This window comes from Microtus pennsylvanicus, chromosome 1, assembly GCF_037038515.1.
Source record: "Microtus pennsylvanicus isolate mMicPen1 chromosome 1, mMicPen1.hap1, whole genome shotgun sequence".
In the NCBI taxonomy this organism is placed as follows: domain Eukaryota; kingdom Metazoa; phylum Chordata; class Mammalia; order Rodentia; family Cricetidae; genus Microtus; species Microtus pennsylvanicus.
The window spans coordinates 102,899,195-102,914,801 of record NC_134579.1 but is presented as its reverse complement, the minus strand read 5'-3'; the positions used below and the strand labels follow the sequence as shown (position 1 = coordinate 102,914,801).

The 15,607-nt window shown below is 53.9% G+C and overlaps 1 protein-coding gene across 2 annotated transcripts in view; it reads right to left on the bottom strand.

Moving 5' to 3' along the window:
* Positions 1-351: 351 nt before the first annotated feature.
* Positions 352-15,607, bottom strand: part of Clip2 (CAP-Gly domain containing linker protein 2) — a 59,945-nt gene continuing 44,689 nt past the window's right edge. The window contains exons 9-17 of one of the 2 annotated variants that reach the window (XM_075977277.1): positions 15,394-15,498; positions 13,193-14,107; positions 11,045-11,102; positions 9,477-9,560; positions 7,202-7,358; positions 5,004-5,163; positions 3,245-3,427; positions 2,832-2,894; positions 352-1,701 (exon numbers count right to left, since the gene is read on the bottom strand). In XM_075977277.1, coding sequence (XP_075833392.1) covers positions 1,690-1,701; positions 2,832-2,894; positions 3,245-3,427; positions 5,004-5,163; positions 7,202-7,358; positions 9,477-9,560; positions 11,045-11,102; positions 13,193-14,107; positions 15,394-15,498 — 1,737 coding nt within the window. In that variant the 3' untranslated portion in view covers positions 352-1,689. The remainder of the gene's footprint in view (positions 1,702-2,831; positions 2,895-3,244; positions 3,428-5,003; positions 5,164-7,201; positions 7,359-9,476; positions 9,561-11,044; positions 11,103-13,192; positions 14,108-15,393; positions 15,499-15,607) is intronic. The other variant, XM_075977287.1, reaches the window with a different exon arrangement.

Sequence of the window (15,607 nt, the reverse complement as noted above, 5' to 3'; positions counted from 1 at the left end):
GTATGTGAGTGTATGCGCGCGTGCCTGTGCTCCTGTATGTGAGTGTGTGTGAGCCTGTGCTCCTGTGAGTGTATGTGCGTGCCTGTGCTCCTGTGTGTGTGTGTGCATGCCTGTGCTCCTGTATGTGAGTGTGTGTGTGTAAGCATGCACGCACACTCAGGTACACGTGTGCGCATGCGGAGGTCAGGGGACAAACTCAGGTGTTACTCCTTAGGGACACGGCCCACCTCCTTCAAATCCAGCCCCTAGAAAGCACCCCCCCACCTCTATTGACCCTTCACAGTTGAGAGCCGAGTTAGAACCCACTCCTGTCCCCAGGGTGTCCAAGACAGAAGCAGGCGACAGCAGGAGTCCTGTACCTCAGTCACAAGCTTTATTGTCCGAACACGGACTGCCACACTTCCACAATTCCACTGGGGGAGGGGTGGGGAGGGGACGGCTGAGCCACAGTCGTGTGGTCACACCGGGTAGGCTGAGGGGGCCTTCAAAGGCCAGTGCTTGTGAGGAAATGGCTTCTTGCACACCTCCCAGGTGCAAGCCCACTCCAGGGTGGGGCTCAGCCCCTTTTGGTCCCTACTGTGGGAGCCTTTGGCTATTAGTTCCTAATCCGTGAGCTGCCCGATTGTGCGGAAGAGAGCAGTATTTGGCTCTGCAGTTAGGCCACTAAAGCGTCAACTCTAGGCTTGCTTGTTGTTAAAGGCGAGTGCTACCCAAAGCAGAAAGGAGGGTGGAGATGCTAATTCGACTCCTCTCGACGGGGAGCGTGAGCGCCACCTGCTGGTCCCCGGGGGTGCTCACGGAGGCCTCCTGGGCCATCCTTCTAACTTACCATAGCGGTCACCCACCGTGATCCCACCCTGGGAAGACAGGAGCAGGGCCCTCTGTGGACTGCTGGGGTCTTTGGAGTAACATGGCAGGGGTTCCCAGATCGATTTCTCTCCCCCCAGCAAAACGCCATGCGAATGCTTTGTTTAAAGAGTTTTGTACCTGTTCTAGCTGGACTCCAAGCCCCAAGCCAGGCCTGGCTCAAGGTCAGGAGGGGAGGAAGAAGGTCTGCGTGCTCACCTAATACTGTAGCTGTCTGCTCAATGCTTTCTGGGCAGCAGGTGGGGGTAAGTATGCATACTAGCCTGGTGTTGAGGAGGGAGGAGCCTGTCGATCCCCAAACCTTCCCTGGCTAAAGAGGCCCAAGAGACCTTGTACCAATGTGTAAATGAGTCAAGAATGCCCTTCCTAGTTTCTGAAGACTGAAGCCCTTCTCAGTGTGTAGGTGTCCAAGCAGGGGCCCTGCACCACTCCTCAGAGGCCTACAAGGGACCTGGGGACACCAGAAGGGAAGGGAGGCAGGCGAGTACCCAGGTGCCCAGACAAGACTCAGAGCAGCCTGCTGTAGCCAAGAGAGGCCTAACTGGATCACTTCAGCCTCTGCAAAGTCCAGAAGCGCCTTGGGACAAGAGAGGTTGTCTGGGGCCAGGCCCAGCTGTACTGCCCTCTGTGGAAGGCCGTGTCTGTGGGAGCCTCCTGGTCCGGCAGGGGGTTCAGGTGGGAACTGTCCACAGCGGTGAGGACAATACAAACACAGTCTCATCTCCAAAGAGACAGTTCTGGCTCCTGCCTGGAGGTGGAGCCGCAGGTGGGAAGCCCGGCAGGGCTCTGGTGGGAATGGGGCCGGTTCATGGCGTCCCTGGGTCAGTGTTTGTCCTAGAGAGAACAAGGGTTTGATCATCAACAGTCTTGAGGGATGGATGGGCAGATGAGGGAGGGACAAGGGGAAGGAGAGCATGCAGGGTACGGGGAACACCATGTGCCAAGGTCCTGTGGCAGGAAAAGCCTGGATTCTATAAGGAGACCCAAGAACCTTTGTGGAAAACGGATCTCAAGAAATAAGAAGCAAGCTGAGTGATGGCGGCTGTCTCAAAAAGCCGAATAAATAAATAAGTTAAATTATATAAAAAAAGAAAGAAACATGAAGCAGACCCCAAACTTCAGTCTCCACATCTGGAAGTGATGAGGACCATATTTCTTACGAGGTTTCTGGAAAAGCACACCTTCACATGGTCTTCACATGGGAGACAACAGCTCCCAGGGTGGCAGCTGCTCTGCCACCCCAACACTGCCAGCTGCGCTGCCCTCAGCTACCTGGCAAGGGACAGCCTTTAAGGTCCTCGTTCCCAAGCCCGATCCTTGTTAAATGCGGAAGGTCAAGGAGTAAGCTGAGTTTGTCTTCATTCCAGCCTCACCTGCCAGGGTCACACAATGACCTGGGAACAAAGATGGTCCCAGACCAGGGGCTAAGTCCATCATGGGTGCTTGCAATAATCTGGGTGAGTAATCTGCGGGAAAGGTGAGAAACTGGAACACTCTGTCTTCCAGAACTAAGGGCTGGGGGTGTGGTTAGCAGTAGAGCCCCTGCCTAGAATCCCCCAGTGAGGGGCTGGGGTGTGGCTCAGTGGTAGAGCCCCTGCCTAGAATCCCCCAGTGAGGGGCTGGGGTGTGGATCAGTGGTAGAGCTCCTGCCTAGAATCCCCCAATGAGGGGCTGGGGTGTGGTCAATACTAAGGCCCTGGTTCCATTCCCAGAACCACAGGAAAAACAAAACAAAAAAAAAAAAAAGAGAGAAAAAAGCAGGACCATTCCTGAATGGGATAGACTAGCACCAGAATCTTCCTAGGTAAGAACCCCCCTGCTGTTACAGGGCGCGCGGGCACGCACGCACGCACACACACACACACACACAGAGTATTCTTGTTCCTTGTGTAGTTAATGACTTCCACGAGTTTTTTCAGAGCCTGCTGGCTTGGGCGACCTAGAGAGACTGCTGGCGCACTTACCTCCTGTTTGTGGGCCTTGTCTGGCTGGTGGATACCGTTGGCAGAACCGGAATTGCTGATGGTCTGTGAGGGAGGGGAGTGAGGGATGGAGAGGTGGAGGCACCAATGAGCAGTTGGCCAGGATGCAGTTGCACTTGTAACCACAAGGGGGAGCGGGGTCCCCAGTGGGACCAACCAGGCTCAGAGTCAAAGCCTTGTAGCTGGGGTCTCCCAGGACAGGACTGCTTGCTTCCTTTTCAGATTTAGGGTCTTAGGATGGGACCACCCTCCTCAGACTCGGGGGGGGGGGCTTCCAGTGTTGGGTCACTCTCCTGTGTCAGACTGGGGTCCCCAGGATGGAGCTGCCTCCCATTTGGGACTGGGGTTCTCGGACTCGGCCACCCTCCCGGCTGCAGCCCCGGATGCGTGCTCACCGGAGTCCTGTCTGAGCCCCTCAGAGCCTCCACCAGCCTCTCCATCTGTTGGGTCTGGTCCAGTGCGTCCCGCAGGGCATCCTCCGTGCTCACCAACTGGTGCTGCAGTCGCAGTAGCTCGGGCGCGGACGCTGGGTCAATGAGGGAGTAGCGTCTCTGCTCCGACAGAGATTTCTCCTTGTCCTGGAAGGGTGGAGGTGCGGGCACGTGACCTGCCTGTGTGGGTGCTAACTGGTTCCACCTCCCTTTTGAGTCGAGCCTGGGTTTTACAGGGACCTCCCTTATAAAGTCTCCAAGCCCTAGACTCTAAGACCGCCCTCCCCAGCCTTACCCGAGCTGCCCCTTCCAACTTCCACAGACTCCGCTACACCCAGTACTCCTCTCTCACCCCCAAGCCCATGTGACCCTCCTCCCACCTATCCCCGGCCCCTTACACGTGTCTCTTCTCACTACGATTTAGGACGGTCAGCGTCCACATACTCCACTCTGTCCTCCCATCAAAGCATCCTCCCAAGATGCACCTGGCGGGCCCTGCCTCCCACCCCTCTCGCCCCAGCCCGAGACTTCGGGCCAAGCTCTGAGCATCTATGCAAACCTCACTGTCTCTCCAGGACTCAGGGTCTTCATACGGCTTCCAGCTTATCACTGTTTTTCCCTGAAGGACCAGGGCTGGTCCGTCAGCCTGGAGTCCCAGGGTACAAATACGAACTCCTCTCTACCTGTACCTCATATGGAAAGTCCACCAGCATAGGCTCCTCCTCCCTCCCGTGTCACAGAGCCACACAGGCCACAAGTGCGCTGACACCTAAGCAGGCTAAACACAGGACCTGAATGCTGTCAGAGCAGCTGGGCCCGACAGCCACCATTCCTAGGACCCATGAAACCAGACGAACCCCATATGCCTCAAGAGCTCCTTTGTTTCCTCGGACAGGATCTCATGCAGACCAGGCTGGCACAGAGCTTGTTATGTAGCTGAGGATGACCTTGAACGACACCTCCCCGATACTGGGATCACAATCGTAGGCCACCCCATTTGGTTTTATATAGTGCTGGGGATAAAACCCAGGACTTCAAGCACCAAACAACATCCCCAGCTCCCTGAATGTTCTTTACTGTTCCACCTTCCTCTCTACCCTGTGGATTCCTCCAAGGCCAGAAATGGCAGATCTAATCCCTGTACTCCAAGGTGCGGGGGGGGGGGGGGGGGGGGGGGAGGGGGGGGGGAGAAGATCCCACCCTCCTTGGTCTACCCAATCCATACGCCAAAGATGGCCGGGGATCAAGTTTGCTGAAACGTCAATCAAAAAGGGAGGGGGTGTCTTAATTCTGCCCTGTGCTGACATCCCCACCCAGGACAACTCAGCTCAAAGTCAAGTTGTTTTTACTGAAGAAACTCCACCACCCTCTGACTCCAAACCTTTCATCTCTGCCGAGACGGCCTACAGCCCCACACACCACTGAACAAGGAGCCCAGCCCCTGGTTTCTCGTTGCTTACCTCACCACACGGATGTTTCCTGCCCTCCACACATGAATGACTTTTGCACGTCTGGCTCTGGTCAGACCAGGCCGTGTGGGTGGGTGTGTGAGCATCTCTAGCTGTGATGTACAAAAAGGGGCTAATAGGGACCCTCCAACCACTATGCGCTTGGGATCCCAGAGAACTGGATTTCCAGCCCCCTCTGTAACTCTGGAAGGTCACGGTGGGGCTCCTTGGCCGGGCAACCCCTTAGCCTGACCCCACCCTTTGCCTGCACGTACCAGCCCTGTCAGCTTCTCACGCAGGCTCCGGATGTCATCCTTCAGTTTTTGTTCCTTTATCCGCCATTCTGCCTTGTGCACCTCACGGCTCAGATCTCTCTCGGGCCCTGGGGAGTGTCGATTGGCTTCTAACAGCAACACCCTCAGCTCATTCAGACTCCTGGGTGGGCGGACAGAGAACCAGGGCTTCAGCGGGGCACCTCACCCCCACAATGTAGTGTAAACCAGGTGCCTGGAGGCCCGGTACCACCAGGGGGCGCCAGTCACAGGCAATGGTGCATCAGAGACAAGCGCGGAGGAGGATGTAGCCTGGGTCTGCCACACCCAAGAGGAGCAGCCTTTGGATGCAGGATGATCGAGAGGACTTTGCTGTTCTTAGAGTTTTGCTTGTTTGTTTTTTTTAAAAAGATTTGTTTTTATTTTATGTGGAAGAACGTTTGGTCTTCATGTATGTCTGTGGACCATGTGCATACTTGGTGACGCCAGGGGCCAGAAGACCGTGTTGGATCCCCCTGGAACTGGAGGTACAGATGTTTCGAGCCACCATGTAGGGGCTGGGAAGCAAACAGGGATCATCTGGAAAGCAGCCATCTCCCCAGTCTCAAAACTTTTTTTCCTGTTTTGTTTTGACACAGAGTCTCATGTAGCCTGGGCTAGCCTCCAATTCTCTACTAGCACCTTGAATTCCTGACCCTCCTGCCTTCCCCTCCCAGATTTGATAACCACAGCCACGGGCCATTATGTCTGGTGTATGTGGTGCTGGGCATGGAATCCAGATGTCATGTATACCGGTCAGGATTGCTACCAATGGAGTCACATCCCTTAGCCCCACGGTAATCTCTCTCGAATATCGGAATCACATGTGACACCATTGTGCTGGGTGTTACCAATCTGGGGTTAGAAGTAAATGAGAAAAGTATTCCAAAGCCAGAGGAGGGCTGGTGAGATGGCTCAGTGGGTAAAGGCCCTGGCCGCCAAGTTTGAGGACCTCGGTTCAATCCCCTGGGGCCCACACAGTGGAAGGAGAGATCTAACTCCTGCCGGTTGCCTTCTGGACTTCACACCTATTCTGTGGCACACACAACCTCCCATAGGCAAATAAAATAAACAAATAAATGCAATTTAAAAAAAGGAAACAGGGGCCAGGCAGTGGTGGCACACGCCTATAATTCCAGCACTTGGGAGGCAGAGGTAGACAGATCTCTGTGAAGTTGAAGCCAGCCTGGCCTACAGAGTGAATTCCAGGACAGCCAAGGCTACATAGAGAAACCCTGTCTTAAAAAAAAAAAAAGGAACAAATCTGAAAAACAGTTTGCTGCTTACATTACATGAGCTGGGCGTGGTGGCTCACCTCCATAATCCTAACACATGGGGAGCTGAGGCAGGAGGATTAGGGAGTTCAAGGCAGGCCTGGGGTATGCAGAGAGGCCGTATACGAAAAAACAAAACAAAAGCTGGGGCTAGAGAAAGGGCTCCGTGATTAGAACACTGGCTGATCTTCAGACGACCTAAGTTTGATTCTCAGTTCCACCTGTAACTCCAGATCAGATCTGAAGCCTCCCTCCCCCCAGCTTCCACAGGCACCTGTATAGACATGGTGCACATTTAGACACACAGGAAAGTTCCGAGTAAACTTAATTATTTTACAAGTGGAGAGTCATTCACAAGACCACAACGTGAGGGGGGCACTCATCTTTCTCATACGTTAGGTACTCGGAGGGGCTGGAGAGATTACTCAGTGGTTAGAGCACCTATTACTCCCGCAGAAGAGCCGAGTTCCATTCCCAGCACGTGTATGTCAGTTCACAAACACCTGTGACCTCAGTTTCCTGGGATCTGATGTCCTCTTCTGGCCTCTGTGAGCATCAGGCACCCATGGGGTACACAGATATACATGCAGGCAAAACACTCACATACATAAAATAAAGACATCTAAAAAAAAAAACAGTCAGGTGGTGGTGGCGGCACACCCCTTTGATCCCAGCACTCTAGAGGCAGAGACAGGTGGATCTCTGTGAGTTCTAGGCCAGCCTGGTCTACAGAGTAAGATCTAGGACAGCCAGGGCTATACAGGGAAACCCTGTCTGAAAAAAACAAACAAAAAAACCCCCCAAAAAACATTAAAAAAATTAATAAGAAAGGAAGGAAGAAAAGCAACAGTCTTTGCAGCCCCATTGAAACTGGGCGGAGCCACTCACCGCTCCTTCCGCAGCAACTCTTGGCTAATGTGAACCAGCTGGCCCGAGGCATCATGGGTCTTCCGAGACACAGCCTCCAGCTCTGCCTCTAGACGCCTCTTCTCCTTCAGGACAGAGTCCATCTTTTTCTCTCCTGATTTGCACTTGTTCTCCAGGGCTGGGAAAAGCCACAGAGAAAGGAGAAAGTTCAGACACAAATGGGAACTGGGGTTGTGGCTCAGTGGGAAGAGTGCTGGCTCCAGCACATCAGAGGCCCTGGGTTCGAGTCCCAGCACTGCCTACACTGGAGGGTAGGGTACACTGGCCTGTGATGCAAACACTTCAGAGTGGAAACAGGAGGACGATCAGGAATTCCAGGCCAGTCTGGGAAAACCAGGTTTTCAGGAGACTGTCCCCCCATCTCAAACACCAATGAGAGACTGGTCTAGCCAGAGTGGTCACCCTAAGATGCGGGCGGTGCCAAACATTGTGCACAGGTTTATAATTCCAACCCTGGTGAGGCTGAGGCAGGAGGATCACTGTGAATTCAAAACCATAGTGGTTACATAGTGAGTTTCAGACTAGCCTAGGATAGAAAGACCCTGTCCCACACAAGAGTAGTCAAGGCCTTGCAACCAGGCGTGGAAGCACACAAGGGTCACCTCAGCACCTGGGAGGCAGAAGGAGGGTTAGCAGTTCAAGGCCATTCTCAGCTTCATTGGGAATTCAGGATCTGCTGTGACTACATGAGACTCTGCCTCAAAAAAAGAAAGGAAAGAAAAGAAAGGGGGAGGGGGCTGGAGAGATGGCTCAGAGGTTAAGAGCACTGACTGTTCTAGAGGTTTCTGAGTTCAATTCCCAGCAACCAAATGATGGTTCACAACCATCTGTAATGAGATCTGGTGCCCTCTTCTGGCCTGCAGGGACATATGCAAGTAGAATGCTGTACACATAATTAATAAATAAATCTTAAAAAAAAAAAAGAAAAGAAAAGGAAGAAAGAGGGAGGTAGCGTCCAAGTTAGTACTGACTCCCAACTGGACACAGTCTAGAGTCAACCAAAAAGAGCATTGCAACTGAGTAACTCTTTTTATCAGGCTGGTCTGTGGGTCTGTGAATGTGTATTCTTCTGTTTTTTTTTTTTTTTTTTTTTTTTGAGACAGGGTTTCTCTGTGGTTTTGGAGCCTGTCCTGGAACTAGCTCTTATAGACCAGGCTGGTCTCGAACTCACAGAGATCCGCCTGCCTCTGCCTCCCAAGTGCTGGGATTAAAGGTGTGCGCCACCACCGCCAGGCTCTTCTGATTGTTAATTGACACAAGTGGGCCCAGTCCACTGTGGGCAGTATCATTCTCTAGACAGATAATCCAGCCCACCGTGGGCAGCACCATTCCCTGGACAGGTGGTCCTGAGCTGTATCACAAAGCTAACAACACACAAGACATCTACCAAGCCAACAAGCAACTTTCCTGTGGTTTCTACTTTATGCTCCTGCTTGAGTTTCTGCCCTGACTTCCTTCAGTGATAGACTGTGACCTGAAAAACCCAGCTCACCCAAGCCAGCATTCCTGGCTCTGTAGGGTGGGGATGTACGGCAGGTCACTACGGCTGTTTTCACACAGCTATCCAGACAAGGGAAAAGCTGAGGCTATTGGGAGAGTCTACAGCCCAACTACCTTTCTCAAGACCTGTGAGGCCAGGTAAATGTAACCAGGACTGGAAGAAAAGGGGGGTGGGAACCAGGCCCCAGGAGTTAACGGGGTGTTCCTTGAGCAATGCCAAGGGCACTCTGAACCAGTGAGTTCCACAGTCAGAATTCCAGATTTCCGACCTCTCCCAGGCCCTTTGTATACTTTGCTTATGGCTGTGGCCCAGACTCTATATATTATATATATTTTATTTCATTTCTTTTATATTTTATTTCTTTTAAGACTGTTTTATGTAGCCCAGGCTAGCCCCGAAATTTCAACGCAGCCTTGAACGTCCTGATCCTCCTGCCTCTACCTCCTGAGTGCTGGGATTACAGGTGTGTAGCACCATGCCAGGTTTCTTGCAGTCCATCCTACCTCTCCTGGGGACTAGGGGCTGCACGGAAGAGGCCTGTGAGACTCAAGTCTTCAAGAAGGCCATGGACAAGAACTGGTGGGTCCTAGGGGCATGAACTCAGTTCCACATATGTGATTGCTCAGCAGAGCCCAGGTATAGCTCTCATGGAGACAGCCCAGTCCAGCTGGACCTCAGAGCCACAGAGCCAGCCTCCACTAAGCCCCAACATCCGCCCTAGGGAGGGAGACTTACCACTTACTTGGGCCCTGAGCATGTCCATCTGGGATGTCAAGGCTGCCACCTCTTTGTCCCTCTTGTTCAGTTTGTCCTGCAGGCCTAGAAGAGGAAGAAAAGACAGGGACCCATGAACACCCAAGGGTCACTAGTGTGGCCAAGGGGTGACCCTCCTAGGGGTCACACGCCTGTGTCAAAGATCTCTTCTCACCACCTGAGTCACCCACTCAGAGGAAGTTGACCCAATACCCTGTGGTTCAGGAAACATGAATCTCCATCTCCTCGGCTTCCTCAAGCCAAAGGAGTCAAACTAGTGAAATAAAGATGGCGGCTGTAGAACCATCATGACAATCCTGTACGGGATTGCTTCCCAAACCAGCAGGAAGATGTGTTGGAGCATATGGATGGTTCTCAAGTTCGTCTGCATAGCCCAGGCTGGCCTAAAATGTATGGGACACCTGAGGATAGCCTTGAACTCCCCATTCTCTTGCTTCCACTTCCGAAGGATCACAGACACACATCACCATGCTGTTTTATGTGGTGGTGGGGGCAGAACCAGGGCTGCACCCATGCCAGGCAAGCCCCCCACCGAGCCACACCCTCGGCTGCAACATAGGCCTACTTTTCTTGAAATAGCATCCTGATACATAGCCCAGACTAGATCTGATCTCATGGGAAGCAGATTTTTTTTTTTTGAGACAGGGTTTCTCTTTAGCTTTGGAGCCTGTCCTGGAACTAGCTCTTGTAGACCAGGTTGGCCTCGAACTCACAGAGATCCACCTGCCTCTGCCTCCCGAGTGCTGGGATTAAAAGTGTTTGCCACTACTGCCTGGCACCATTATTTTTTGAGACAGGGTCTCCACATGTAACCCATGCTAGTCTTGAATTCATGGCTGCCTTGCCTCAGCCTCCCTAATGCTGGGATTGTAGGTGTATGCCACCGTGCCTGGCTAGTTTACATCTAATTTTTAAAAGATAAGGTAAAAACCAAACAAGTGACAAGGGGCAGAGAGGCGTCTGCCATCTGCAATCCCACCTTAGGTACCGAACCCTAACTTTCCAGAGCGAAACTGTCACCAAGGTTAGAGCGGCTCACCACAGGGAGGCGAGTCACAATTCTGCATACATCCTCCAGTTTCCCAGCTCTGTATATCCCAGACATGGACGGTCCTTATATTCGTGCTTACAAATTCCACTTATTTATCGTATTGTGTAGATGTGTGTGTGTGTGCGCGCACGCGCGCGCCACAGCTCACAGGTGAAGCAACCTGCAGGCTGGAGAGCAACCTGCAAAAGTCGATTCTCTCCTGCCAACCATGTGCCAGCCAGGGAATCGAACTTAACGCCTCAGGCTTGGTGGCCACTGTCTTTACCTGCTGGACCACCTCACAGGCTCGTGGGAAGGTGGTTTATGAGACACCAAGACGCCTGTTCCTTCCCTGGTTCTGTGACGACCTCCCCTGGAGGGGTGGCTGCACACAGCAGGTGGATCAGGGAGGAGCTGCTGTCCAACCTTGTGCCTGAGCTCCAAGGAGGCCTCCAGCGGTCTTTCCTCAAAGCCTGGATTCCCGTCCAAGGCTACTCACCCTCCACAGTCTCTTTCATGCGAATCTTCTCCTCAGAAAGGTCATTGGGCTCGATCACCTGAAAGGACAGGTCAGTAAGAGGACACACTTGCCACCCTACCTAGGACGGTTCCTACACCTCAACTTGTGAGAAGAAACCTTGGGGATGCAATGACCCAGTATGCCAGCAGAGGGCGCAGACATACTTGGATTCTTCTGAGAAAAGAAAAGCCCAGGTCGGCTTCCATGTCTCTTGAAGGATTCCCCTGCAGCCCCAGATCCACGATTTTGGAGAGTGAGGAACAGAGCACAGACCTTAGAACCTTTTCCATATTAGGCAGGTGCTCTAACTAAGCCACACCCCAGCCCCTCACTGGGGGATTCTAGGCAGGGGCTCTACCACTGAGCCACACCCCAGCCCCTCACTGGGGGACTCTAGGCAGGGGCTCTACAGCTGAGCCACACCCCAGCCCCTCACTGGGGGACTCTAGGCAGGGGCTCTACCTCTGAGCCACACTCCAGCCCCTCACTGGGGACTCTAGGCAGGGGCTCTACCACTGAGCCACACCCCAGCCCCTCACTGGGGGACTCTAGGCAGGGGCTCTACCGCTGAGTCACACCCCAACCCCTCACTGGGGGACTCTAGGCAGGGGCTCTACCGCTGAGTCACACCCCAGCCCCTCACTGGGGGACTCTAGGCAGGGGCTCTACCACTGAACCACACTCCAGCCCCTCACTGGGGGATTCTAGGCAGGGGCTCTACCACTGAGCCACACCCCAGCCCCTCACTGGGGGATTCTAGGCAGGGGCTCTACAGCTGAGTCACACCCCAACCCCTCACTGGGGGATTCTAGGCAGGGGCTCTACAGCTGAGTCACACCCCAGCCCCTTTAAATATTTCATTTTCACCACTGCCCTCTTAGGTCATATAAACTGGCTTTTGACTCGCTCTGTAGCCTCAAACTTGTGACCCTCCTACCTCAGTCTCCTCAGGTATTATGTATTGGTCTGGTGTGAATAGCTCCTTGATTAAACAGGTTTATTACAATAAATCGGTGCCTCTTGTCTTGAGATCTGCCTTGGGAATCTTTCCAGTCATCCCTAGGACCCCGGTCTTGATGCTCCAGTCATAAAATAGGCACTGAATGCACACAGCAGTGCCCAAGGCCGGCTCCTCCAGGGACACCCTTACACTGCTTATTAAATAGGAGACTCGGAGCCAAGGAAGAAAAAGCTGATTGAAAAAAAAAATTGGGGATCTGGGTAGATGGTTCAATTGGTAAAGTACTTCCCTTGAAATCAGGAGGGTGGGGGCTGAGAGATGGCTCAGAAGTTAAGAGCACTGACTGTCCTTCCGGAGGTCCTGAGTTCAATTCCCAGCAACCACATGGTGGCTCACAACCATCTGTGATGAAATCTGGTGCCCTCTTCTGGCCTGCAGGGATACATGCAGGCAGATGCTGTATACATAATTAATAAATAAATCTTTAAAAAAAAAAGAAATCAGGAGGGCTTGAGTTTGGGACCCAGAAGCCACATAAAAAAACCCGGGCACAGCTGGGTATGGTGACACACACTTTCAATCCCACTCCTGGGAAGCCGCCAGTGCTAGGTGGCCAGCCAGACAGCCAGCCTAGCCTACCTCAGGTGTTCCAGGCCAGGTAAACCTCTGGCAGCCAAGGTTGACCTCTGGCCTCCACACACGCGCACATATGTATGTGCACACACGAGCGTACAGACAGAGACACATATCAGCAAAGTGGAATACGGTGGCTCGCATCTGTAAGCATGGCTCTCGAGAGGTAAGGCAGAGGATCAGGAACTTAGGGTTATCCTCAGCCACAGACGAGTCTTTAGTTTGAGGCTAGCCTGAGACAAACAAATAAATGAGAAATGTCTCTTCCTTGGAGAAAGGCTACAGACAACTGATTCCCTGAACGGCACACTGCAGAGAGAGACCGTGCCTGTCTGTGAAGAACCAAACAGGGTCATCTCGGACCACGCTGCTCCCAAGGATCACCATGGCTCTGAGGGAGATGAAAAGGCCCCCTTTGAGCCCCTTTTTGGCTAGTTCTGGGCACAGGGGAAATGCTCCCCACGCAGCACACAGAGGCCCCACCTTCCCAGCCCCTCCCCATCTGAGCCCCACAGGAGCAGAGAGCAGCCTACATGGCTGTGCTGGGCAGAGCACAGGGACTCGAGGGCTTGGAGTTTATTCTCAGCCACCAGAAGCTTTTCCCGCAGCCGCTCTCCCTCCCTCTGCAGCGTCTCGTAATCCACTATCTTCTTCTCAGCCAGGGAGATCTGTTCTTTGAGGAACTCGATGACCCGATTCTGGCCACGGAACTCCAGGTCCAGGCCCTCCAGCTCCTGCGCGCGCAGCTGGGCATCGCGGCACTGGTCCTGCACCTCCTGGAGCTCAAGCCGGTGCTGGCTGGCCTGCTCCTCCAATTGCGCCCTCCAGTGCTGCTGCAGCCCCGCCAACTCCTCCTGAGCCTCCTGCAGTTTCTGCCGCAGGCCCTCCTTCTCCTTCCCGAGCATGGCTGTCTCCAGGTCGTGCTTGGCCTGCAGGTTGCCTAACTCCAGCTGGTGTTCCATCTTGATGCCCTCCACCAGCGCCTTCAGCTCCCCGATCTCCTTCTGCTGAGCGCCGGGGCCAGAGTTCAGCGTGGCTTTCAGGTCCTCCAGGGACTTCTGGTGATCAGAGGCCAGGGAGTCCAGCTTGGATTTCCAGTTGTCCATGAGTCCCATGTTCTCGCTGGTGGCCTGTTGAACCTTGGCCTTGAGGTCTGCCACCTCCTGTGCGTACTTCTCGTTGGCCGCCCGGAGTTTGTCCACCTCAGCCTGGTAAGTCTTCAGCATCTTCTCGTACTTGTCCTGGAGCAGGGTGCTGTCTCGCTGGTGCTCCTTGCTAGCCGACAGCAGTCGCTCTCGCAGCCGCAGGGTCTCGGCGGCCTCAGGGTGGTCCTGGGGTGGTGGGCCCGACTGCAGGAGACACTGCTGCAGCTCTTCGATTTCACCGCGCCGCAGGCTCAGCTCCTCTTCTAACTGCAGCACCCGAGACTTCTCAGCCACTGTGGTGAGCTAGCGTGAGAGAAAGGGAGACGGGTCAGTGGCCCAGGCTGAGCGTAGCAGACACGCAAGCCCTGACGGAGGGAGGGGAGTCAGATGACGGGAAGGTGCCTATTTCTACCTAGGTACTGGCTTTTCTCCGGGCCCCTACTGAACCCCGAATGATAGGGTGAACCACAAAGCCTTGCTGCTCAGGTGACTTAGAACCCATCAGTGCATGAGAGAAGTTTGAGGTTAGAACTTTCTAGAAGCCAATGTTATAGGTGCATGCCTGTCTCAGCAATCTTCCTGCCTCGGCTTTCCAAATGCTGGGATTGCAGGTATGTGCCACTCTGACCAGCTGGAGAAACTTTCTCTTACTTGCAGTCTGGCTGAGCCTGTCTAGAGGGCGCTAATCCGTCTAGTGAGTTTCTCCGCACACAATATTCTGGCACACAAAGCACACAGGGTGTATGATCACCAGGCAATGGCCAGTGTGCATATGAATGTGTCTCCAATGCCCACGTGCCCTGCATGGCGCTATGGCCACCAAGCAGAAACAGGGCCCTTGCCTCAAGCCTGTCTGTAAGGAAGTTTTCCTGATCAATGCTTGCTGTTTGGTCCAGCTCCTCCCCACAGAGCTACAGCTGGGTTGGACACTGTACGGACACATGCACAGTGCACGTACAACAGGTGTGGAAGGGCCAGCTGGGTCTCGAGTGTGGGACACAGAACCACACCCTAGGATTGACGGGACCATTGTCCCAAATGCAGCTTCTTATGGCCTCCTTGACACACTTCTGGCTATGTTCAGACTTGGAGACTGACATAGTTCCATTCTTTGGGGATATCCCAACATACGAAAAGCCCCACTGCTTGAGCCCCAGAGATCCTCCAGGTTGGCTCTCTGCTGCCACCCTAAGACTCTCTGGGCTAGAGCAATCTATCTGCATTGCTATCTCTGACCTCCGAGGCAGCATGGACAAGGAAGCCGTGTCCACCTGAGACCGCTAAGACCACTCCCAGGAGGCTTCTTTGTCGCGATGGACAGGAAGGAGGCTCAGGGGACGGTCTCCGAGAGATGCCTTGGCTCAAGTAACCATGAACTTGGAAGCAATCCCAGAGGACCAATACCCCCTTCCCAAAGAGCCACAGTGAGCCTGAATCAAATCTCAACTTCCGTCCCAGAGGGGAGCACGGAAGGAAATTCTAAAAAGGGAAAGCGGCCATCACGATGGCTGAGGAAATGAAACAGGCAAGGGGGGTATCGAGGGGCCGAGGCGACGGCCAGGTGGGTGGCGGTGGCGGGCGCGTTTTACCCTGTTATCCGCTAATTCTCTGAGCAGCCGCTCGGCCTGCGCCTTCTCCAATAGCAGGCTCTGCTCCAACTCCCCAATGCGCGCGTGCTCCAGCTGGGTCTGGGTCTGCTCCACCCAGGGAGGGGAGAGGGATGGCAGGGCAGACAAGGAAGGCAGGGGTGTGGGGAGGAGGGCACGGGGAACAGGAAGCCGGAGAAAGAAAGAACGGGAGTGA